We start from the raw sequence: 27,112 nt of genomic DNA, 5'->3' as shown, positions 1-27,112 counted from the left end.
CTGACTGGAAGGAATTGTTTGTTTTAACTGATTTTTCAGTCATAAAATCACTCTGACGATATCTACTAAAAAAGGTTAAAACCCGTGACCGAAACGTCGGGTAGATTAAATTGCAATCAGTAGAGTGAATTTCAGCGAAGAACAAGAAACTTAACCTGGAACCTGGTTATTGCTGAACACGGTTTCACGGTTGGGCGAAGAAGGTGTAAATGGAGTGGCAGTGCTGCCAAATAGTCAAGTTAATGAAAACTTAAATCGTTGACGCATAATTTCAGATTTATCAAACCATGCAATGTGGGTATTTTTGGTATGAAGAAGAACTCTAGACGTAACAAATCATGCTCCACCGCCATTTTGAAATTCAAGACGGTGGAGCGATATTCAAGATTGACGGTTTATCATCGGAAACCATGCAGCACGGTTATTTTGGGTCTGAGGAAGGTGTCTAGAAGTCAAAAATCGTAGTCCGCCGCCATTTTGAAATCCAGCATGGTAGACCGAAATTAAAAATTACGGCCTTTTCTCATCGATTTACCATCTATCATCTGAAATCATGGGTAATTTTGATTAGAGGAAGGTGTCTAGAGGTGAAAAATCATGGTTTGTCGCCATTTTAAAGTCCAATATGGTGGACTTATAGTCAATATTTGGGCTACAAAATAGTGAATGGCAATCTGGAAGGAGCGATGTACCTAGCTCCGGTCTTCACGCCTCCACGAGTCAGATGATCACAAAAGACTGCCAGCTGAAACATGGACACATCTGGTTGGCGTAGCATGGGCAATGCTATTAATCCGACAATAGCAGAGTGAGGAGGTGCGACGCGAACACTGGCGCGGTAACCGTAGCACGGCAATAGAGGAAATGCTTTGTTCACCATGGAGGTGCGGCTCAAACAATGTCTGACTGGCATCCCGTGGCTGAATAAGAAATGCTCTTCCCCGGAAGCTACACCTAAGATGGCACCCCATCACGGCGGATAGGAGACCTTAGGTAAACCACCTACTGCCTCTGAAACCTTTATAATTTTTCAAGAAACCAACAGAGAAAGACATCGAACGGCAATAAATTTTAGCGCAAAACAACGGACACGAATTGGATCATGGAATGTATTGACGTTAGCCCAGCAGGGTAAAGTGGCACAATTCGCCAACAAGGTGCGACACATGAAGCTAGAAATCCTGAGACTGAGTGAAGTTCGTTGGCCAAACTTTGGAGAACACAAACAACCCGCCATCGTGGAGTTGGTCTCCTACTTAACGTCCAGGCAAGTGCTGCGCTCATCAAGTGGGAGCCTGTTAATGAGAGGATAATCGTTGCCAGATTTAGAACACGGGCTCGTAATCTTACCATAATCCAATGTTATGCGCCAACCGATGCTGCCGAGCTACAGGACAAGGAGAATCTTTACAGTCAACTGAATGCCGTCGTGGATAAGGTTCCAAAGGGTGACATCAAGATCTACACTGGCGACTTCAATGTGAAGATCGGCTCCGACAACACGGACTATGAGCGTGTCATGGGACGCCATGGTCTCGGCGAAATGAGCGAGAACGGTGAGCTGTTTGCAGAATTTTGTGGCAATAATGACATGGTGATTGGGGGCTCGCTCTTCCCCCATCGGTCAGTACACAAAGTCACGTGGGTTTCCCGTGATGGACATACCAAAAATCAGATCGACCACATCTGCATCAGCCGAAAATGGAGACGGAGCCATCTTGATGTCCGGAATAAACGCAGCGCTGACATCGCGTCTGACCATCATCTTCTAATCGGCGAAATCCACCGACACGGATAGAAATCTCCTTATACCTTTTGGCAAATTGCTATTGCTAAAATGTTTAAGTTAACTAATAAGCAGTCGCCTTGCAAAAAGTTAATGAAGATCATATGTCAAATGAAATGTATAAGCGGTCACACATACCTTTTAAGTATTTTTATAGGACCCATGAGGTTTGTCTTATGGAATGTATAAGGCTGATGTTTTGGCAAAAATGTATAATTGAAAAACATGAATAAGATAATTGATTTTCGTTTCGTGTACGCATGGCGCGGATCCAGCGACGGGAGGAGAGACTCGGGCGGCGGTTCAACACACGCCGACTTGAAGATCCAGCGGTGAAAAGGTCTTTTGTTGAAGAACTTGAGACTCGAGCTGCGGACGTTCCAGAAGGTGACAGCGTAGAAGAAAAATGGACGGCCATCAAGAATGCCTTTATAGAAACAAGCGAGAACAACTTGGGTGAGCTGCACACCCAGAGGAAAGAGTGGATCACAGATGAAACCTGGCGGAAGATTGAGGAGCGTAGAGAAGCAAAAGCCACGATAGAGTGGGCGAGAACCAGAGGAGTCAAGAACGAAGCCCATCAACGGTACTCGGCTCTAGAGAAGGAAGTCAAGCGCTCTTGCAGACGGGACAAGCGAGCGTGGGTGAACTATCTGGCCGACGAAGGGGAGAAAGCTGCAAACACTGGCGATATACGCCTCCTCTAAGATATCTCACGACACCTGAGTGGAGCAAGGATGAACCTGAGGATGCCAGTGAAGGACACGACTGGACAACATTTACCGACCCCACTGACCAGCTGAAACGCTGGTTTGAGCACTTCGAACAACCTTTTCAAGTTTCGACGGCCAATCAGCCATCGACATCTCGGCATGATCCGCCTAGGAGGCGGCGCATCACTCACGTCAATTCCGGGCCCCCATCACTGCAGGAGATTGAAGTAGCTATCCGAAGCATGAAATCCAACAAGGCTTCAGGGGTCTATCGCATATCAGTAAAGATGCTCATAGCTGACCCCATGCTATCCGCTCAAATGTTGCACTATTCTGTAATATCTTGGACACCGCGATTTTCCCGGCCGGCTGGATGCAGGGCGTCTTAGTGAAAGTCCCAAAGAAGGGGGATCTGAATGTGTGTGACAATTGGCGAGGCATCATGTTACTGCGTAATTATTCTCAAAGTTCTGTGCAAAGTTATCCTGAATCGGATACAGGAGATGATAGATGCGACTCTCCGGCGGCAGCAGGCATGATTCCGTGCCGGAAGATCTTGTGTGGACCATATTGTCATGCTCCATCATCCTGGAGCAGGTCAATGAATTCCAAGAGTCCCTTTATTTGGTATTCATTGACTACGAAAAAGCTTTCGACCGACTCAATCACGAGAATCTGTGGGGTGCCCTGAGACGCAAGGGAGTTCCGGATAAAATCGTCAACCTCATCGAAGCGCAGTATCAAGCTTTCACGTGCAGAGTTCTGCATAACGGAGCCTTGTCTGACCCTATCCGGGTAGTCGCTCGTGTGAGACAAGGATGGATACTATCACCGCTACTGTACCTCATCGTAATCGACGAGATCATGGTGGGTGCAATTGACCGTGTACCGAACCGTGGGCTGCTTTGGCAGCCTATCACCATGGAGCATCTCAACGACTTCGATTTGGCTGATGATGTTGCTCTACTAGCCCAACGGCGCTTTGATATGTACAGTAAGCTCAATGACCTGGCCTGCGGCGGGTCTCACCATCAACGTCAACAAGACCAAATCGTTGGATGTCAACACAGGCAACCCTTCCAATTAAACGGTAGCGGGGCAAGCAGTGGCGAAGGTCGAAAGTTTCCAATATCTTGGCTGCCAAATACCGTCGGACGGTGGGATCAAGAGCGGCATAGGTGCACGAATCAAGAAGACTAGGGATGCCTTTGCGAGTTTACGAAACGTATGGACATCAAACCAGATAAGTCAACGCACCAAAATCTGAGTTTTCAACTTGAACGTGAAATCTGTGTTGTTATACGCCAGCGAGACGTGGTGTGTATCAGAGGAGAACACTTAGAAGCTGCAGGTCTTCATAAACCGATGTCTGCGGTATGTAATTCGTGCCTGATGGCCTCAGAACGGGATCTCGAATGCCGAGCTCCATCATCGATGTCATCAGTAGCCTATAGCAACAGAAACTCGAGAGCAAAAGTGGAGGTGGGTCGACCACACACAGACTTAGATTTTTTGCCGAGATGGGCACCACCAAGCAGCTCGGCATTTTATTTTGCTGGATCTCAGTGAAAAACTTGCCGAGATTCAGCTAACAAACGGGAATTTTGCCGAGATCTCAGCTAATAAACATATTTTTTGCTGAATTTCCAGCAAAATAAAATGCCGAGCTGCTCGGTGGTGCCCATCTCGGCAAAAAAAAATCTAAGTGTGCACTACAACAGGTGGAACCGAAATCTGCAAGTAAGCGCTGGATTGGAATCCGGCAGGACATGGCAGCAAAGGCTGACCCAGGGACTCGTGGCAGCGGAGCCTCAACAAGGAAATAAAGCAAGTCGATAATAATCTGACCTGGGCCCAGCTCAAGGCAAAAGCGAGCAGCCCCCCAAGATGGAAGTCTTTCACGTTGGCCCTTTGTACCTCCGGTGGTGTACAGGACCCTTAAGTAAGTAAGTAAGTAAGTAAGTAAGTTAGTATGTAAGTATAGTCAAGATTGCAGTCTTTTCATGACGATTTATCTGAAACCATACAATATGAGTATTTTGGGTGTGGGGTAGATGTTAAGAGGTGAACAATCGTGGTTTGCTGCCATTTTGAAATCCAAGATGGTTGACCGACATTGAAGATGGCGGTTTTTCCATGACAATTTATAATCTGAAACCATGCAATATGGGTAATTTTGATAAAGAGAAGCCGTCTAGAGGTAAAAAATCGAGGTTCACCGCCATTTTGAAATCAAAGATGCTCGACCTATAGTCAAGATGGCAGTCTTTCCATGGCGATTTATCATATGAAACCATGCAATATGAGTATTTATGATATTGGGAAGGTGTCAAGAGATCAGAAATCAAGATTCGGTGCCATTTAGAAATCCAACATGGTGGACTGAAATTTAAGATGATAAATCGTCATGAGAAAGCCGCCACCTTGACTGTCGATCCGACATCTACATTTTTTTTTACTATAGTCATTCGTGACTTGTCCGGGGGTGAGATTTAAACTCGTGACTTTTGCGTGAGAGGTATGGATGTTAACCACTACGCCTGGGTTGCCCCCACATCTAGAATTTCAAAATGGCGGCTTAACTCATTTTTTGAGCTTGAGCGGTAGAATTTCAGTGTTTGACTTGTTTTTTCTTTTTCTTTTCTTCGATTGTGCATAGTGAAATTTCTTAATTCATTTGGAGCCGTCGAACAGTCTTTCGCATCGTACATTAAATTTCAGTCAAGAAATATTTCAAATCAATCTTGCAAACAACTTTCTAGAAATGTCAGATTACATCTTACGTCATTTGAATATTTAAACTTTTTTCTGCGTGCTACATAACACATCTAGTAGGGCGTGAAGCTTTACGAAAGATATCTGACGTCAAGTGATTCACAACTCAGGGTTCGTCTGGTTACAATACAAGCCATACTGCTTGAGATCCTCCGGAAATCCCAACCCCTTCGTGATTGATTGTATCGACATAAATTATGCCAAACCATGTTGGGTTCTCGCTCAAGTGTACATGGAGATAAACTGCTATATGCCGTCAATTCCAAACAGCAGATGCTCGTTGCTTCACACGGTTGTTGTTTATCTACGAACCTAGCCGAGCTCTAAACAGACAATAGGTTTATCAGCCGCCACCAATCTCTATATACATAACGAGGATAACATGAGTTTCCGAACGGTAAGATTTATGTCACCTTCTCGCTTCGCGATGTGTACAAACAAACAAACATGTTCCCCAAAGCATAATCGTATAAACTCAAACGAATGATTGAAATTTACCCGAAAAAAAATACATAGAAAATAAAAAATAGACAAAACCGAGATTTTCACTCGCTTTGCTCGCAAATCATCCGGGCTTTGGAAAGGGGGGGGGGGGGGGCAAACACCTAAGCCCGCACGGATGAACGAACCAACCGACGACGAAAAGCGCGCAAAATTACCCGTTAAAGCAAGCATTTCATTATTCGGCATTCCCATTCCCGAAAACCTCGAGTACATGGAGTAATCCGTGCTTGAGGTCGACAGCGGACCAATCACGAGGGGATGAAGGATGAGAAGAAAGATTTCGCAAAGCAATCAATTTTGCTTTCGCATTCCGGTCGGCCCTGAGGCGCGCTGATGTTCTGTTGGATTCTAAAATTGATACAGTGAGCGTTGGGCGGGGAAGGTGATGAAACGTGGTACTCCACCATGGTAGAGTCAACTGATTTAGAGAACCTCACCCAATGAGGCAGGCGAATGAAAGCGCAGCAAATTATGTAAGTCAAATGAAGTTTGAAAGCTCAATGCGGTATCATCGGAGGATGGGAAAAGTTAGGTGGGGTGGGATTGAACTTGCTTTTATCCGAACACACTGCCGTTGTTGAAACTTTTACGTCATGATATTGCTGAAGATGTTTCGAAACCGGTACGCTGGGTCAAAGATCATTGATTCGGGGTCAACGATCTTCTTTTGGTACGTTGGTTTGTCTGGTGTGATCATTGCACACTGGGTCAGGAATGCAATATAGCGGAGCAAAATTAATAACTTGGTGTCTTGCGCAAAGTTTTTAATCATAACAAGGACCATCTATTGACATAAACAAATAGTTCAAAACTCTTCCGCAAAGATGGCACCACAATCTAACTTCTTTCTCTGACGTTTTGGAGACTTGATGTCTTGGGCAAAGTTGTTTATCTTGACAAAATAAACAACTCTTTTGAAGACGTAAAATCATCTCATAAACATTTTGTACGAAACTATAAATTCTTCATCAACATGCTTGTACGCTACGCAGTACATTGTAAGAACTTAAATTACATTTAGCAGAGGATGTTAAAAATCCACCCTTACTCTTGATGTTCATGCCATTTGTTTTGCGTGTAGCTTCGAATGAAATGCTTTCGCAGCAAATGGACCCAAGATCGATCTCGAACTGCTGGGAATTCCCCCTCAGTATTTCTGATGGCAAACAAATGTGATTACAAATTTCCGCACAATGCCCTCGACTTTTAATAAATGGCTCAGCTGCGAACCAACGGAGCTAGAAATACCGTTATTCCAATTCCACGATGGCAAGATTCAATCAACTTAAATTTTAATTCTACACAAACCCGATTGTGCAATCCTCGTTAAATTCAAAGTCAAACGAGCAAAAGCTCTCCGGCACTGCTACACCTGACTTTATCCTCCCCCCCCCACCTTTTTAGTGCAAACCGAAGAAGGGGATGAAACGATTCGAAATTTAATAGAAATTCCATTCAAACTGCTCCGAGCGTAGAAAACACAACGAAAATCGAAGCGACGAAAAGTGAGTGCAAATAAAACCTGCGAGCAATATGTAAATTTCGCATAGCACCAAAGCAATAGCATATTTTGTGATTTGGAATTTTCTATTGCTATTGGGCACTGCCCCGGACCGTGATGGTGTGTGCACTGTACGATCGGTCGCTCCGGTGTTGTTGCTGTTGTTGTGTCTAGAACACCGTTCAATTTCCCCTCCCATTTGCAATAGAATGGGCCAATAACATGATTGAGATGCCATAAGATGAAGCGCAAATATTTGATCGAAAATTGACAGAGAATTTCTTCTTTGGCTGTCGGATTCGAATTCATGCAGAGAGGGTCGTTTCCCGGGAACTGGGAACTTTTGGCCCGAAGCACACGTACGCAGTAATAGAATTCCATAGAATTTACCTACTGCCAACCACCGACCACCGACTATTATTAATTTCGTTTCTTACTACTTGGAGAACGGACTTTAGCCTTTAGAATTTGCGTAAATATATTGCAGTCACGAAGGGACACAAATCCAGTTGACGTCATCTCCACACCCCTCCTGGAAAATCGTAATCCATTCGGTAAGTTCGGGAAGAGATTTAACTTTCGGCTGCTTCTTCAGTGCACCAAAAGGGGTTCACCTTCTCTATCATAGACTCCCATCTAGATATATTTATGGCCAAGCCATTTGCTTTTCGGTATGAAATAAGTGCTCTCCACCCAACCGAGATCGAGAAGAGAGAGTCCGTTTGTAAGCGAACAAGCGAATCTATCCGATAAGGACCAAGAAGGGAGGGTAAAAAGTTCAATCTTTATGGCATTTTCCTGCTGCTTGTGCTGTTGTCTCATACGAGTTCATATAAATGTATAGATAACACCTAGTTCGTTCCCATACTCAGAGAGAGAAGAGCCACAGCGCTAGGATTGTAGATTCAAAAGTGTACGTGACTTTGCTTTAAAAAGAGATTTTAAAATTGATATAGCACGGAATGTTTTCTCTTCCATGCTTCATCCGCGCCCGTATCTCGATTTCATCTGCCGTTGCCAAGCTGCAGTGTGACATGTGTATATTGTGGGGCAGAAACTAGGGAGATAAAAGTAGCACAGTGGCGAAGCAGGGTTTGAGTGTTTGGAAAAATGTTCTATAGCCCCCTTTTTTTTTAGATATAAATCATTGTGAATATCTAGCCCCTAGCGGTGCCGGTGGTGTAGTGGTAAGCGTGATTACCTCGCACCCCAGCAGGTCTGGGTTCAATCCCAGTCGGCGCCGCCGGGATGTGCTGAGGCATAACATCTCTGATCACGCCTTCCTTCGGAAGGGAAGTAAAGTCGTTGGTCCCCGGTTCATGAGTTTGATGGGTCGATAGGTAGGGTCCAGATGTGGCAGCTGCCTCCCTGTCGTCGGTAGCATTAGTGATCAGCACGGAAAACAAGATCAACGGCAAACAAATCAAGGAAAAAATCTAGCCCATTTATGCCCATGATTTTACGCTACTTACAAAGAAGAGTGTACAGAAGAAAGAGCTGTCGAACGGCATGTTTTGAGTGATTAAAAGATCTGACCGGCTTCAGAACCCTCCATCAGAATTGATTCCAGGGAAATGGTCATATCTCGGTTGATTATTTGTCAATTTTAGTTTTTGGCATATCATTTGCTGTGTATTTACTAAAAATAACGTTTTTTTCAGCCGGCATCCTATATAAAACCACATAACAAATTTAGCAATTAAAACAAACCCTTTGGAAACCCAGAATATCTCCGGTACCAGATGACGATGGTTATTTTCGTGGCTACACTATAAAACTATAGTAGTTTTCTAGTTGAACGCTTTTGGAAGAACTAAAATTGGACCACATTTGACGATGTTACAACACACGAAATTTGACCTATGTCATGTCTATCTTAAGTATTTTGAGTATATATCACTTGGAAAACCGACTTTCGATCCGAGGTTTCGAAGGCTCACAGTCATATATCAACCGACTCCACTCGACGAGATTGGAAAAGGTGCGTGTATTAGGGTGGTTCATTTTTAAAAAATAAATAAATTTTTGACTTCAGTTCGATTCATAACTCTAACTTTGCTTAAACTTGTCTTGTCTAATGTTTTTTTTGCTGTGACAATGACCAAAAAGCCTACTGTTGTAACGACCAGTTTTACAGCAAATCAAGATATGTAAAAATCCGAAAAAAATGAGATTTTTTTTATCTTTATTAAGGAGACTTTTAGCTTTCAGGTTCGTTTCCAATGAGAAAATAGGGTAAGTTGACCGAATAAATATATGCATGACATAAATGCCAATTTCATAATGACAAAACAGGCTTGTTGATCATTGTCATGACAACCACACGTTAATTTTTATCATCGTTTGGACAACTACAACCAAAATTAACAAAGTAAGTAAAAATCAATAATTTCGCATACTAATTCACCAAAATCTCCATTCAAAATTCGAACCATTAGCGCGACCTATAAACTTTCATCAATCTTTACCATCTTTTGCACAGGATCATATTTTAGGGTTATGAATCAAACTGGAGGGTGGCCTATCAAAAATTCTCTAATTTTGACGTAGGACTACGTTTGTGATTTCTATATGGGGGTACACTTTGTGAAAACCGAAAATGGAACATATAACGAAATAATGAAAGATTTTGAACGTTAATAACTCAGCTGCCCCAAGACGAATTTCCATAATTTTATAACCCATCGAGCAGAAATATTTGTACGCATCGATAAAAATGCTTCCAACTGTTGATTTTGAAGTTGCTGCTTTCCCAACACTCTCTCTCTCTAGTCGAAGTGGCATTCGCCTCCGATCTTTGGGCGTGTGCGAATATGATGATGATGATGGTCCCACCTCTTACCCCTACAAAGGTTTGAGCTGGACGATTTATCTTTAAGATAATTATGACATTGTAACCAGGTTAGCAAACAAAATCGAATAGAGAGGAAGCAATAGCGTAACATTTTGCATACTTATCGCCATATACAGAACCACACGCCATCGCAAACTGCTCTCCAGAATTGTAATCTTGTAACCACACTTGGAAGCAGGGGTGCAAGTGATTTTGATAGTTTCTCGTCATCGACTTTCTGTTTCGTTAATAACTCGACGGCAAACACTTTCATTGATACGTTTGTTGTTCATACAACACGTTTTTGTAGGAGTTGTCATTTTTCCATAGTATTTTTTTTGAAAAAAATCGGCAAAAAAGTTACTAAACTTCTCAAAGGTTAGTCTAGATAAATTTAGGAAAAACTAAGTATATACAAAGTGGCTTATTTAGTCAAGGTCCAGAAAGTTTCATTGAAATCTGAGAAGGTGCTATCAGCTCCGAATGCGATTTGGCGCGAAATGCGTCTTAACAACCAGAACCTTCCGAGGCGACCAAGCAACAGGTAAACATCGCAGGTGCCGTGGAATCCCTATTAGTGGTAGCGGTAGATACCTCCAGCGATACGCTAGTCTTGACGAGGCGCTACTATTGACTACAGAATAAGGAAAAGATATTATTCAAAGCGCTGTGTTGGGTGAGTTTTTAGTATTAAAGTATTAAAATAACCAATAAAATAAATATACAAATATCTTTGAAATCAAATTTGGTTTACAGTTATTTTTATGGTTTTGAAAAACAATTTTAGAACACCTAACAACAATGTGCATGCTACGAAGAAATTTACTACACAAGCAACACGGCTTATCATAAAGAAGTTGAAAGTACTTTTCAATGACTTACGTAAATAATCAATAATACTTTAATATACATAATTTAATACATTTATACAACCTAAAAAGTGCAAGACGGGGTTGACTTATTACTTCCTAACTGAACCAATTCGCTTGATGAAAGTTTTTTTTATAAGTGTCTACCATGTTCTTGCCAATGGCATGATAATTAACACGCCTTCGATCTGTCATAAAGACGTTTTGTAAGCAGCAAAGCGTACATTTAATGTGTTATTTGAAAGTATTTGCAACTCCTGATAAGACATCCTGTACCTTTTCAGTTGTATCAATTTATGAGATTTCATAAAAAAAAAGTGTTTTCAACTTTCTTTACAACAAACCTCCGAAACCCTCATAAGAACAGTCCGGCTCAATAGCACCGTCAATGTTTATGTCAATCTGGAAAGTACAAAATATCTTCAAGAACTTTGTCAATTCAACTAAGATTGATTTTGTATACGACAAGTTCTATAGTGGTATTAAAAACAGTAAGATGCACGTACGTGGGATGTTTTCTGCATCACTTATAATACATTTATATAACAAGCCATTCTAATTATTTTTCAAAAAGATGTTTTATGTGTTACTTGGGTAAAATTCAACAGAAAATATAATAGAGGTCACTTACACACTTATTTGTTTCTACCGAGCTCGGCTGTGCAAATCTCGGCCAAAAAGTTTTACTGAGATCTCAGAAAACATTTCATTTGTCTGCTGAGATTCAGCTAAGCATTATCCGAGACTCAGTTATCGAATGTCACTTTTGCTGAGATCTCAGTAAATCTATGTTGCTTTCTAGTGGATTGAGCAAAAAAATTTTTGCTTTGAATAATTTTCACTTAGATGTTACATGAAAACAAAGTGAAAGTTACTTCAAAAGGCCTATACTACCTACACACTTAAGCAGAGACCCTGAGTTCGGTAAAAAAAATACCGTCTTAGATCAGTAATCCTAAGAATTACTGAATGTTTCGGTATTTTCCCGCTCTATGGCTGAAAACTGTAAATAAAATTACCGAATTTCGGTGATTTCATTTCAATTCAACGAAAACGGGAAAAAAAAAATACCGACAGATCTGTAAATCAGCTTCATCACTGACTTCGGTGAAATATGTTACTGATGTTTCGGTAAACAAAGTGTTCCATTACCGAGTTCGGTAGCCTTCACAGCGAGAAACGTCAAATCCACCGTAATGTGTTTTCGACCTTTAAAAAAAAAATGTAAGTGGAAACTGTTATGAAAAACAAAAAGTGAAATGATGAAGGCTTTTATGGACCAGCTGCAACGCCAAAAGATAAGCGAATCTTAAATATTTTCCGTAAGTGATGATATTTCGTTATCTAAATGATGATGGTCGATGTTGTTGCTTGTTTTGACGTAGCACTACGTCTTTGAATTCTATATGGGGGTACACTTTGTGAAAACCGAAAATGGAACATGTATCAAATTAAGAAAGGTTTTAAACGTTAATAACTCAGCTGCCCTGGTCCAATTTCAATAATTTTATCACCAATTGATCAGAAATATGGCTACGCATTGATAACAATGCTTCCGAATGTTGATTTTCAACAAGAAACTATTGAAAAACTTGTAAATGTCCAGCATTATCCAAAAGCATCGAATTAACTAACAAATCCACCAATTACCTACATGCATATGCTGCTTCCCCAGCACAGTCGTCAGAGAGTAGTAAGTAGACGAAACAAGTCGAAGTGGCGTTCGCCTCCGATCCTCGGGCGCGTGCGAATAGGGAGGATGGAAATTTTGCACACTCATCACCATAAACACGCTCTCAACGTCGTCGTCGGTCGTCGAAATTAGTAGCAGCAGTAGCAGTGCTTTCGGCGTGTGGCGTTGAAAATTGTTCTCCAGTAACAACGAAAGGCTGCCTGCAAGCAGCGAGCTGCAGAGCCCACATAAGTAACCATCAAAGGAGGAAGAAGCTGCACCGCTATGCTATGGATCGGAATCAGTAGCTCTTCGTGATTCACTGCGGGTCGGTCATCTATGCCAAGCGTGTCACCCTCGCTCCAAACGACATACAGCTCGACAGCCTCATCCGTGTTGAACACCCAGCTCAGAATTACTCAACCATCACTACAAAACGGTCCTTTTCAGGGCCACCAAAAATTTGTTAAAGAGTATTATTTGGACATTGGTCAAGGTCATCAGTTCCCGCAAGCAGCTAGCTATCAAGGCTCAACCTGTCTATAGAAGGTGTGGAATTGTAGGCCTGATTATATTGGTGCAATTAGTTTCTCCTCGGCTTTCATTCCGCACGATTCGTTTCTTTCGTTTAATCAATCACCCTTGTAGTGACATCAAAAAGATTGTTTCAATCGGCGCTTACATATGAAATTTAATGTGTATTATAGAATTTTTTGTATGTTACCAAAATGTATGAATGGTTTGCCACTAAATGTTGAGATAATTGATTGATTATTGAATTATCACACTTTATACCATGAAAAAGCAGCCTGTTTGTGAGTTTTTGCCTGTTTTCAAGTAAGGAGTTATCATAAAAAAAAACAAATCGCCAACTGGTATTTCCCGCCGACTTTACAAATAAATAAAATCAAACAAAATCATCATGCAGAACTAGCTAGGATTTGTTTTACTTCATATTTCACAAAATTGCTTTCGAGTGTTGAGACATCGTCTCCCGCAAAGTTTTCATTTTTCCCTCTACCAACACATACATCAGGGCTAGATAGATCTCCACAGGATCTATAGAATCCACGCAATTTCAAAAAACCAAAATGCACAGCATTACGAAAAGAGGTCAGGTTTCGACCAATAGCAGATAGATTTTAATTCTAAACAAGCCAAACGATTGGAAATTTATCTAACAATTTGCTAAGATGAACACTTAGTTAATTTTCAATAGGTCACTATTGAAAAATACCAAATTTCCAACTGTTGCAATGGTGATCAAAATTATCACCGAATGTCTGAAAACAGCGCATTCCCTAACACAGACTTAAAAATCGAATGCGATGCGGTCCCACTGAACGGTCTCACCGTAAGTGGTGGTGTCCAGTCCAGCAGCAGCAGTAGTAGCAGCAGCAGCAGCAGGAGCAGGAGTGCTTTCAACAACAACAACAACAACAACAACGAAAGGCTGCCTGCAAGCAGCGAACTGCAGAGCTCATATGAGCAACCATAGAAAAGGAGGAAGAAGTTCCACCGCTAGGCTAGGATCGGAATCAGTAGCTCGTCGTGCTCAGCTCAGCATTACTCAGCCATCACTATTCTTTGGGAATTTGTCAAGGTCATCAGTTCCCGCAAGCAGCTAGCTATCAAGGCTCAATCTGGTCTCTATAGAAGGTGTGGAATTGTAGGCCCGAATGTATTGGTGAGATTAATCATCGTCCGACCATTTTCCAGAACACGCTGGTAGGAAGTGTTAAAAATCCATATAGAGTTTGAGAGAAGTGGGAAAAATTCACTTTGGGTGTATATTCAGGCCCCAGAAAGCCAATAAAATCAAATTTGTGAGAAAATGAGCTCTTACAAGTTCAATCTCTAGAAGTCCCTCCTTTTTTACATATTCTGCACAAACGATACTTTCCGCCCCGCCCCATTTATATAATTCGGAAGGAAATCCTGTCAGGGGTGAATTGAATACTCTTTAATACAAAAATGCACAAAACTTAAAAATTCACAAATAACAAAAAAATCAAAATACACCTTTTAAAGTCGGGTAAATGAATCGAAAATACTCAAGTTGACAGTCCCTTGGATTCTCTTCATCAACTTTCTCTTTGAAATAAATACTTCAAATTTGATACGCTTACAAATAATAAACGGAAAGAGTTAAGATAATTCAGTGCCAACATTTCAATGGGGCGTAATTGCTTTTGTAAACAATCACTTTAGCCGTCAATTTCTCGCGCATGAAATCTTACCACCCAAAATTACAATGCTAGCTGGTAGAGGAGACATTCCTCTACCTGCTGGTGTCATAATTTTTCATGAGTGAGCTTTTATTCGCGACAAATCGACGGCTAAAGCCATTGCTTACAAATGCAATTACGCCCCTTTGAAATGTTGTCACTGAATTGATGATTGATCAATTAAAAGAACTAAATGTTCACATTTGTTCCATCCACTAGCGGTCCTACGTCAAGCTTCCGTTCGTGCCCCTAGGCACAGACCCTTCTACTTTTTCTGTCGGTAGCAAGCTCCAGTTTGTTACCGGACTGCACCGATACATCAATGACCACATAAAAAAGAGAAATTTAATACCGTCAGCAATTCTCAACTTTAATACATTGACCAAAACTGGACCCGAATATTTGCATGGATTGCAGTGACCGCCAGCACTACGAGTAAGTTTTGTGTTTTTTAGATTTACATAAAACATATCCGTAAGAATAAAATAAAATAAAAAATAAGGAAAAAATGTATTTAATTTAATTGATAACACCATGAAAATACCTTGAAACAATATTTAAGCGAATTACAGTGAGTCGGTAACCTTTTAAAAAACTACAGATCTTTCGGTAAACTTCATTTTCCATATCGACTCCAAAATAACAGATCTCCGGTAAAGTCGATTACAAATCAAGCTTATTTTTTCGATAAACGTTACCAATCGTTCGGTAAGGTTGACAGCTAATTTTGCAGATTCAGTTTACAGATTTTTCGATTACCGAAAACATTACCGACCTTTCAGCTGTTGAGAATTTGGTAAATAAATTACCGAAGTCGGTAATTTTTTCTAAGTTTGTATAAGAGATATATGTGGATTGAAATTAAATCTTTTGAACCATTCTACTTATGATAAACGTAAAATTTACGTGAAAAACTACACACCTAGAAATAACTAATTTTACAAGTGACGGAATCCATCTTTGACATAAAAGATGAGGCGTAAACAAACATGTCATGTAATATTAAGCGCTCCGAGATCGCCTCTTAAGTCCAATATTGCAGAGAGTACAACAAGTCGTTCATCATTGGCTGTGATGCAAATGCGCATCATACCGTGTGGGGTAGTATGGACATCAACAGTCGAGGTGAGTGCCTTTTGGAATTTCTCTCATCTTATAATATAGACATATGCAACAAAGGAAATGAACCGACTTTTTCAAATGCCATTAGACAGGAAGTTTTAGACTTGACATTTTGCAACGCTGTAATTTCTGATAAGATTCGAAATTGGCGTGTGTCAGATGAAATCTCACTTTCTGATCATAAACACATTATGTTTGTATGGGGTGGAGGTGATTTACCACCTTCTGCATTTAAAGATCCTAGGAAAACAAACTTTGATCAATATGCACAGTGCTTAGATTCAGATATATTTACAAACGACGTAAAGATTGATTCTATCCAACAATTGGAATCATTTTCTGAAAAGGTAAACAAAAGAATTATGAATTCCTGCAACAGTAGCTGTCCTATATAACAGTCGTCTTCTAACAGGGATGTGCCGTGGTGGAATTTGAAATTGGAACGCCTTCGGAAAGCTTCACGTAAGATGTTCAATAAGGCGAAAATCACTTCTGATTGGATTCAATATAAGAAAACCCTATCTGAATATGATAATGAAATACGGAAATAGTCGCGAGATTACAGAAAACTCTTGCGAAAGACCATACGATTGAACTTGGTAATATTAAATGTCATGATGGAGGTTTTACCAAATCTCCCTCTGATACTTTAAATTTAATGATGCAAACACGTGTTCCAGATTCGGTTTTGTGTGTGGAATCAGATATTTCTGATTCTGTTGGTGAAATGTGTTCTTATAGAGACCTCACCAGTGTCTCAGAGAACAGAAAACACCGTACCAGATATAGCTGATGAAATTTTCACAATTGCCAGAGTGGAGAATGCTGTGAGATTTGTTCAGCCTTTTAAATCCGCGGGTGTGGATGGCATATTCCCGGCACTAATTCAAAATGGTGAAGCAATGCTGATTCCGTCTCTAACTAAGATTTATAAGGCGAGTTTAAGATTAAACTACATTCCATCAAAATGGAGATTGGTAAGAGTTATATTCATAACGAAAAACGGGAGGCGTGATAAAACGCAGCCACAAGCAATAAGGCTCATTAGTCTCTCATCAATTTTACTGAAGACTATGGAAAAGGTGTTGAATGACTTCATCAATTCAACTTACATGTTAACGCATCCAATATCTAATTTTCAGTTTGCGTATTAATCTGGAAAATCAACAGTTACTGCTCTCCATACTTTGGTAACTAAAATCGAAAAATCATTTTTTTCACTTTGTTCTTTCTTGGATATTGAAGGAGCTTTTGACAACGCATCCTATTATTCTATGGTTGACGCCATGAAGAAAAGGAACTTCGACACGCATATCGTCAACTGGATTCATACTATGCTTGCAAAAAGAAAAGTCACTTCTGGGCTGGGAAGCTCATCTATAACAGTAAAGGCAACGAAAGGCTGTCCTCAAGGAGGAGCCCTCTCACCACTAAAGTGGTCTTTAGTTGTAGATGATCTTCTAAGAGGCCTAGAGGCGAAAGGTTTCGAAGTTGTCGGCTTTGCGGATATAGTCATCGTAGTTAGAGGAAAGTTTGACGCTATCATTTCAGAAAGAATGCAACAGGCTCTAAAGTTTACCCAATCTTGGTGTTTTAAGGAGGGCCTAAACATTAATCCGTCAAAAGTAGTAATCGTTCCTTTTACTAGAAAGAGGAAGTTCAAACTAAAGGAGTTCAAGCTTGGAGGAGAACAGATCCAGAAATAAATAAATAAATAAATAAATAAATAAATAAAAGTAACTTATGCTTCGTTAGTGTGTTGGCCAAAAACGAAAGAGGCTACCACACAGAGGAAGCTGGCAAAACTACAACGTCTAGCATGTATTGCTATAACGGGTGCGATGCGCAGCACCCCATCAAAAGCGTTAAATGTAATTCTCAATCTGTTGCCCTTGCATGAATACGTGCAATTAGAAGCAGAAAGAAGTGCTCTAAGGCTCAAAAGGTCTAAAAAAGTCATGCATGGTGACCTGGTTGATCACCTAAGCATTTTACAAAACTTCCAAAGAGGACCAGTGATGAGTATGAATGGAGACTGGAAGAAACTAGAGGACAATTATGACAATCCCTTCGACGTATGTGAAATGTTGCGTTCGGATTGGGAAGTCGGCGGTCCTAGCGTTCGTCAAGGCTCAATCATATTTTTCACAGATGGCTAAAAAATCGGAATACAAACAGGTGCAGGAATCTTTGGCCCTGGGACAAATATTTCAGTAGCGATGGGACATTGTCCAACCGTGTTTCAAGCGAAAAACGTGGCCATACTTGAATGTGTAAGTGTTTTCCTAAGGAGAAAATATAGATGTGCAAATATCTGTATTTTTCTGACAGTCAAGTAGCACTAAAAGCGCTTCGTGCTTACAAATGTACACGAAAGATTATCTGGGAATGTATTCTCTTGTTGCGACAGCTGTGCAAACAGACCTCAGTAAACTAATAGCGAATTCGTTTATGATCGAGGTTGGAACCAGTTCCAACCCAGTGCGAAACCGAACTTTTTGTCAGTGCGAACCTCAACCTGAGCTGGATTTTAAAAACAAACGATCAAACTGACGTTTGTCAGAAAACAAGCAGACCCAAGCTTGATACCCGATCCAGGTTGGAACTGAATAATAAACTAATTCGCCATTATATTGGGTTCCTGGACACTGTAACATTGAAGGGAATGAAAGGGCAAACGATCTTTTTTTTTCCTTTGGTTTGTTTTCCGTGCTGAGCACCAATGCTACCGACGCCAGAAGGCAGCTCCCACACCTGGACCCTACCTATCGATTCATCAACTCATGAACCGGGGACCAACGGCTTTACTTCCCCCCGAAGGAAGGCGTGATCAGAGATGTTATGCCTCAGAACATCCTGGCGGCGCCGACTGGGCGCAAAATTAGGTTCCAATTCACCGTTTATTGGCCCAGAACCATACTGTGGAATATCAAACTGTACGATAAAAATGGAACTCAAACGCTGGGAAGAACAAAGGGTGATGGCCATCCACGAAGTGCAACCAGTCGAAAAGATTTATAACTCCAAATGTAACACGTACCAAAAAGCTCTTGGAGATCAATAAATGGGCTCTTACCCAAGTAGCACATGTTGTCACATAAAACTTGCTGCCACTATTTTGCGACCAAATTATGTGTCGTAAAATCATTACAGTAACCATGAAGGCAACAGCAATGCAACTAAAAAAGCGCAAGATGTGAGTTGATATGTAACCAATTCAATGTTACAAAACTAGTTACACAGTAGCGATGAAATAATAATATTGGATTACATACAAATAAGTTAACTTGTACCGTTCATTAACTTTAGTTTAATTTTGACGATGATAGTTGTTTTACAGAGTAATTTTATGGGATAAACATTTTGAGGCGTTGTTAAAATTATAATAATCATTGGAGATATTTGCAACGAAAACACGTACCAGAGAAAGAAAAAATATGCAGTTTCATATGTACGGTGAAGTTGGGAGTTTTATATTGATAAAATAAATGCGCCATCTTTTATTTCAATTGATTTATTACCATATTTTTGATCATAAATGATTCGAAGTAAAAAATCGTTTGTGTACACTCAGTTTGAGAGTTACACCTCGAACAAAAAGTGTCATGATATGAACCATTACTTGAGATTATAAAAAAAACTCGTTATAATTAGTTTGTCCTTAAGGCTCAGCATTCACAATTGCATCACCATTAATTAAATATTTTACCATTTTGATAATTAAAAAAAGGAACAAACAAATAGATTGCTATTGGTGAAACATTTTAGAGCGGCAGTGTAGCTTTCATTTGCCCAGATCATAGAGATTGCATATGTGTTACCATCTGGTGACATGCGACTATTAGGGTCACGCTGAAACGAAAATGCAACTGTAATACTTACTTACTTGACTTGATATGTAACTGCATATATTTCATGGTTTCTTTTATGTAATAATTGTGTAACATGTTTCTCTTTCTTACTTATAAAAAGATGTTACAGGTGCTACTTGGGTAGTACATACACTGGCCTAGTAACTGCGCACTGTCCGAGAAGATATTATTTGAAGAACATTGGTCGGGTTCAGAGCGATATCTGCCGTTTCTGTAGCATAGAATGTGAAACCTCGGAAATCGGCTCTGCAGTTGCGGTGCATTACACAGGCGTAGATCTAAATTTCTTCGTAGTGTTATCTTACAACCTAGTGGAATTTGGTCTGCTAATCCTGGAAGGGTAATTGGTTTCATAAACCAAATCATACCTGACTGGGAAAGGACGTGTCCAGGCAATTAGCTGTCCACTCATTAAATGGTGGTCAGCTTGCATAATACAAACAGTAAACAGGGGTACCACAAAAGTTCAAATAATGGACGCAGTAGTTCAACTCCCCCCAAAAAAAAAAAAAAAAAGAAAAAAAAGAGTGCTCCCAGACTGAAAAATTCATTGCTCGACGAAAAGTACGTTTGATTAATCTATATTTTGCGTCTTTTATGACTCAAATTGAAGTCAAAATTGACGCTCGTATGTGTCAGTCTCAGAGCACCTAAATTTACATGAATTTTTCTAAGTGTGTAGATGTAAAAATTTTATGTATGTTTTCATGTAACATCTATGTGAAATAAATTTCTGAGTGTACGAATACAGCACCCATTGAAAGTTTTTGCTTCCTCCCTCCCTCTGTGCTCATTGCTCCTTACCGTCACGACAACATTTAATTGAATATTATAAAGGAAAGAATTTCTTGGGGTACCAACGTAAACCAGCGTATAGTCCATTCTATATCTGTATATTTATATGTAAGAGTATTGATGGTCCGAAAGTGAGGATAACAATAAAAAACAAACATTTTTGGCTAAAGCGAAAGTGAGGATAGTGCAAGTTATAAACGTCAAGAAAGGTCAATTGAAATAAAAATCATAAGATCGGTCCACCAAAGATCGATTCTTTGGAACTGATTTAATCAGTGGATCGATTCTAGAGCCAAATATAGGATCGATCTTTCTCTGAAGATTACCCAATCCTATAATAAACATCCAGTCACGAATGAACAAACATAAATGTTTACTTTGATACTCAGAGGTTTTCCTTGATCAAGAGAATTTGATTATGGCAAAATTCAGATTCATGCAGGTAGTTGGTTCATCTGTTAAGGTTAGAAGAAGGAATGATTTTTATCAGCACTAATCAGGAGCCCCGCCTTGGCCAAATCCCTAGCTCCGGCTACGGTCTTCACCAAACGCCGAGCGCATACGAGTCTTATAGTGATTCTAGATTATGCCGTGCCTTGTATATGATTCACACAGCATAGAGCCAACTGCTGCACCGGCAAGCACGCTCGGCCGATGATGGTGTCTGTTTGAAATAACTCAAACTACAGGACGATAAGATCTCTTGATGCTCCACTGGAAAATCTAGATTTCATGTTTCCTCCCGTCTGCCGTCCAATCAGGCATGAAGAGTAAAGGAAGATAGGAAAAATCGCAGATAATCGTCTACTGCATCCCCAGGGACTGCAAAAACCGCCCGCTCGTGAGTATGGATGTCACGTGAGGCTGATACGTTATCGATACTCGTTCCGATGGAGCTCCGAGCAGATCAAGGGCTTATAGTTTATCGTTATCCATGTGATGAAGGAACAAAAAAAAAACATATCTGAAAATTTTGAAGCAACGCTCGAGTAATCCTGCGACAATCGCTTCACCGAATAGGAGTTTGAAATCTTCCTTGCTCGTTACGGAGCTGAGCTTGATCGTGACCTTGTTTTCAAATGGCTACATTGTTCTCCATTCATCCCTTTTGCCGGATCCCTTGTCACCACAGACCGCCATGCCCAAAAGTTTCAGGATTCGGCCAACTGACGAAACGGATACCCAACCGAGCGATACGGGATGATGTAAAGTTTCCACTTCTCCGGAGCAATTAATCTTGATAAGATAGCGCAGAGTGTGTGCTGTGCGGTGAGGCATAGAAACGAGTAAATTTTCCGGCACTCCGTCTCGTTCGTTTTGGATGCCTCACTCCAAGGCTGGCAACAAGATGACCGAGGATCAAGTGGAATTAAAATCTTCAGGACCCATTTCAGTTACTCTGCCAAAGCGATGCATGCTGGTGATAGTTCCGAAGAAATGTCTCTGTTGTACGGTAAGCGACACGGGTGGTTTGAGAAAAGTCCAAAAGTGGGGACCACCCGGGGTTTGACATGAAGGCGAAAATTGGGTCAAATGGGAAAACAATTCACTCACCTGATTCAAGTGTGGTGGCAAGCAATATCGACGGCAAACACAGAATAATCAGCTTCAATTCCATCATCATCGCAGCCATGGTTTCTATCACTGTATGGTTCTTCTGATTCTCTTCTTTTTCACGACACACTCTCACTTCGCTTCACACTCGTCGGTTTATACTCAGTTGATAAATTCGCGTTATTCCAAGAAGACCAAACAACCACGGTGCTCTCAACGGGTCATTTTGCTGTTTCCGTTTTTCTCACAACAATCTCAGTTCCACGCATCCGACGGAAAATAGTTGTGCACCATCCGTCTGTCTGTCCGCCCTATTCGATTATCACATTATTTCACACTGAACGCCGTTTCCGTTCCGTTGCCTGGGCGTCGGATGGCGAAACTTTCTGATTTCCCAGGTTTCAACTTTTTCTGCTCACCAGAGGGTAAAATTAGTTCGGACAGCTGGCGTGCAGCTTCACTAGCATTATTATTACGACGACGACGACGACGACGACGACGATGGTTATGGCAGTCGGATGGACATCCCACGGTGTGACGTTATCATTACGCCTTCTCCACACCGGCTTCGCTCCGTGGCCTGATTGGGTGGAGAAAACTTTTCCCCCCTCCTTCCTTTTCCTCCTTCCTCGCAGTGATGGAGAAGGACCAGAGCAGCTCAGCTAATTTTCATTACACCATTTAAATCAATTGCCATCAAGTTTGCCTCCGGTGCTCCGACTGCCATAGTGGAAATAGAACAGCTCTCACCGTGGAATGCGTTTTTTCCCTCCCTCCAGGTTGTCGGTCGTCGGTGGTAAGGGAAATGAAAAGTTTTAATATCTCACTCTATCTCTTCGAAGGGTGTCCAGAGTAGCTACGATTGTTCACCACAACCAACTGCGGAGCAGAGAGCGAGAAAAAACTGGTGTTGAATTTTTCCGTTTCCGATTATAAATTTTCCCACCGCACTTTGATGATGAGATAATGCAGTTTTGCCTTGCCACCTAGTCTGGGTTCCGTCCGCTGAAGGCTACGAAGGAAGTGCTTTTATGGTAATGGCGAAAAGTTTTGCCCCCGCGAGTTTCCACTGCGATCACGTCCACGGATGGGAAACTCTTTCATTGATCTGTGATTATTTTCACCGGTTATCTGAAAAGGAAGCAGAAATGGGGAGATTATTGGAAAGTTAGCTTTGAATTCAATGGAATGGGTTAACTCTTTGTGTTGCTTCAGAAGATCTTGAATGAACAGTGCTTTATTTTCTAAAATTTGAGCTAAGTAGTTGCACCACCCTCAAAATGTTAATCTCTCTAAAATAACGATGCGCCCGCCCCGTGAAGTTTTAAACAAATTCAAGATCAACAATTGAAATGGACTTAACTCCATTTTGTAAACACACTTTGTAAGGCCATTTTCTCGTGAACCGAAGTCCGGAAAGGCAAACCAACATAATGAACAGGTATGGGAAATTCTCCTCTACCCGATTATCCTAGGTTTGCGGATGAAGGTTTCGGTTCGCGAGAAAATAGCATTACAAGGTTTGTTTACAAAATAGAGTTAAGGCTATTTCAATTGTTGGTCTTGAATTTTCTAGTGCGTAGTAAAAATTTGTTGTGAATATGTCCAGAGGAAAATTGAACAGCATCAAACCAACAGTAAAGAGTTATGGGAAATTTTGCAATCTTTATTAAAACCTAGCAATTGCAAACCGTGGTCCATAACTTTGAATGGCACATTAGAACAGTCAGAACAAGTAATTGCATCATGTTTATTCAAACGACAGTGGTTCATTGATTGATCAATCCATGAAATTGATCGATGATCTGACGAAATATAACAGTCGGGTCATAGTAGCTGTACATTAGAATGATCTTAGAGCTATTTGCTTTTCATTAGGAAAATCGGCTGGAGTCGATAATTTAATCGATAATCTTGCTGGATCTCAAAGTTTATGGAACGACTAAAGCCGGAGAATTTCGTCCCATCAACATGTTGGATAGATCAGAGACAGTTTTAGAACTTGTTGTGAAAAGCCAGCTGTTGGAGTATTTAAATAGTAATAGTTTGTTGATACAACAACAATCGGGATATCGGGGAGGTCATTATTGTGAAACCGCATTAAATTTGGTATTAACGAAGTGGAAAAATAACTTGGAGCATAAAGAAACTATAGTTGCTGTTTTTTGGATCAAAAACGCGCTTTTGAAACAATGTCTAGGCCCTCATTGTAAAGATCAATCAAGCGTTTTGGAACTGTGAGTACTGCATATAAATGGTTTGTAAGCTATTTGTGTGACAGAACTCAACGGACTGTTTTAATGATTCCGTTTCCAGTCCCATGGGGAATATCTTTGGGGTTCCCCAGGGAAGTGTATTAGGGCCCCTTTTATTTATTATGTATATTAATGAAATGCGACATGTTTTACGAATTTGCAAGCTTATGGAACGACTAAAGCCGGAGAATTTCGTCCCATCAACATGTTGGATAGATCAGAGACAGTTTTAGAACTTGTTGTGAAAAGCCAGCTGTTGGAGTATATAAATAGTAATAGTAATAGTTATAAATAGTAATAGTAATAGTTAACAATCGGAATATCGGGGAGGTCATTATTGTGAAACCGCATTGTAAGCTATTTGTGTGAGAACTCAACGGACTGTTTTAATGATTCCGTTTCCAGTCCCATGGGGAATATCTCTGGGGTTCCCCAGGGAAGTGTATTAGGGACTCTTTTATTTATTATGTATGTAATACCGTCAAAATTTGGTCAAGGGAAAACGCGTGTAAATCGGTGAAATCGTTTATTTAAAAAATCAAATTAAATTTCTTTTTCAAGTTCAATTAGTATAAAATTCAGGAAAAATATTCAGTTAGGCTTCCGCTTTTCCAAATCCGAATTGCCGGGCCTTACGCTTGACCCCTGCCATCAGATTTTGTACAGCCACCTTGTCCACCTTCTTCGCCGCAGAAAGCCAGTTTGCCTTGAACTGCTGCTCGCCCTTAGCAGTTTTTTTTGGTCTTCTTTAGGTTCCGCTTGACAATAGCCCAGTATTTCTCAATTGGGCGGAGCTCTGGCGTGTTGGGAGGGTTCTTGTCCTTGGGAACCACCTGCACGTTGTTGGCGGCGTACCACTCCATGGCCTTTTTACCGTAATGGCAAGATGCCAAATCCGGCCAAAACAGTACGGAACAACCGTGTTTCTTCAGGAAAGGCAGCAGACGTTTATTCAAACACTCTTTCACGTAAATTTCTTGGTTGACAGTCCCGGAAGCTATGAAAATGCTGCTTTTCAAGCCACAGGTACAGATGGCTTGCCAAACCAGATATTTCTTTGCGAACTTTGACAGTTTCATGTGCTTGAAAACATCTGCTACCTTTCCCCTTCCTTTTGCCGTATAAAACTCCTGTCCCGGAAGCTGCATGTAGTCGGCTTTGACGTAGGTTTCGTCGTCCATTACCACGCAGTCAAACTTCGTCAGCATCGTCGTGTACAGCCTCCGGGATCGCGCTTTGGCCGTCGTATTTTGTTTATCATCGCGATTTGGAGTCACTACCTCCTTGTAAGTCGATAGTCCGGCTCGTTTTTTGGCTCGATGCACGGTTGTAGACGATACACCCAGCTTATTTGCGGCATCTCGGAGAGAGAGGTTAGGGTTTCGCTTGAAACTACCGGCAACTCTCTTTGTCGTCTCAGCGGCTTCCGGTTTTCGATTTCCCCCCGATCCAGACTTCCTGGCTGTCGACAAACGTTCCCCAAACACTTTAATTACATTTGTAACGGTTGATTTGGCAACTTTTAGCGATTTTGCCAACTTTGCGTGCGAGTAGCTCGGATTTTCGCGATGCGCGAGCAAAATTTTGATACGCTGCTCTTCTTGCTTGGACGGCATTTTGACAACTGAAGAGTGAATTCCAAAATCAAAATAGGAGCAACATTCTACACACACACACCTTCAAAATGAGGGGTGTTCAGGTTTTTTAAATGCAAAATTGAAAGAAATACGTCAAGTTGATATTGACCAAATTTTGACCGTATCACCCTTTATTAATGAAATGCGACATGTTTTACGAATTTGCAAGATTAATTAATTGCAGATGATAATTTGTTATTCATTGCAGCTAAGGATTTGGATTATGCCGTTTTACACTTGAATAAAGATTTGTATTCTCTTTGTAGATGGTTTAAGAATGAGCAGATGTGATTTAATACAAGTAAAAATAAATTTATGGAAATTTCGCGGAGTCGAGAGAACGAGCACTTCTCTGTTGTAATTGATGATGATAAATATTTATGACAAACTTAAGTTCAACTCTCACATTTAGTAGTTACTATAAAGAAAAGTTGTGTTCCAAGCACGACGAAATTATGGATTTACCAATTTTATTCTAAAACTAACAAGCATACAATTCATAGCTATGAAATGAGGCGATATTTAATTCCTTAATTGAATTCAATGCACATATTTCGAAATTCAGCTCCCATCCCATTAAAAAAAAGGTTCCATACATTAACCAATTTTTATGTACCTACTGAATAAGGTTTATTTACAGTGGTAGGAGTGAACATTCGCTTATTCAAATACATTAAACCGGTTTAAAATACTTCAAAGTATGTCACACTATTTTATTATATTTACAAAGATCTTTCAAATAGCCAGCACTGTAGTTCAATAAAAAGAAAGTCAAATACATTGTTTCATATTGATATATTTGTGTGAGTATGAACTGATCTATCCACATTTAAACAATGCTGTATTTAAACATGCAAACATTATGGTACCATTAAATATGATAAGTCTTTAGCCAGTTTTTTTTTTTTGCTAATGTTTGCCATGAAAGTTGCAAATCGTATACTGTCAAATCGACACGTTACAAACCAGTATGTTAAATTCGTGTAACATTCATTT

The 27,112-nt window shown here is 40.6% G+C and overlaps 1 protein-coding gene across 3 annotated transcripts in view; it reads right to left on the bottom strand.

Annotated features, from left to right (window-relative positions):
* dpr12 (defective proboscis extension response 12) overlaps nucleotides 1–27,112 on the bottom strand; it is an 852,041-nt gene that overhangs the window by 501,263 nt on the left and 323,666 nt on the right. For all 3 annotated transcript variants that reach the window (XM_065231890.1, XM_065231892.1, XM_065231891.1), the window contains exon 2: nucleotides 22,225–23,355. In XM_065231890.1, the coding sequence (XP_065087962.1) occupies nucleotides 22,225–22,303 (79 nt within the window). In that variant the 5' untranslated portion in view covers nucleotides 22,304–23,355. The remainder of the gene's footprint in view (nucleotides 1–22,224; nucleotides 23,356–27,112) is intronic.

This window comes from Ochlerotatus camptorhynchus, unplaced genomic scaffold (assembly GCF_037179485.1).
Source record: "Ochlerotatus camptorhynchus isolate MF236.1 unplaced genomic scaffold, CSIRO-AGI_Acam_v1.1 ptg000361l, whole genome shotgun sequence".
Classification (NCBI taxonomy): domain Eukaryota; kingdom Metazoa; phylum Arthropoda; class Insecta; order Diptera; family Culicidae; genus Ochlerotatus; species Ochlerotatus camptorhynchus.
The sequence above is the reverse complement of the archived record's forward strand: the minus strand, read 5'-3'. Positions and strand labels throughout refer to the sequence as shown.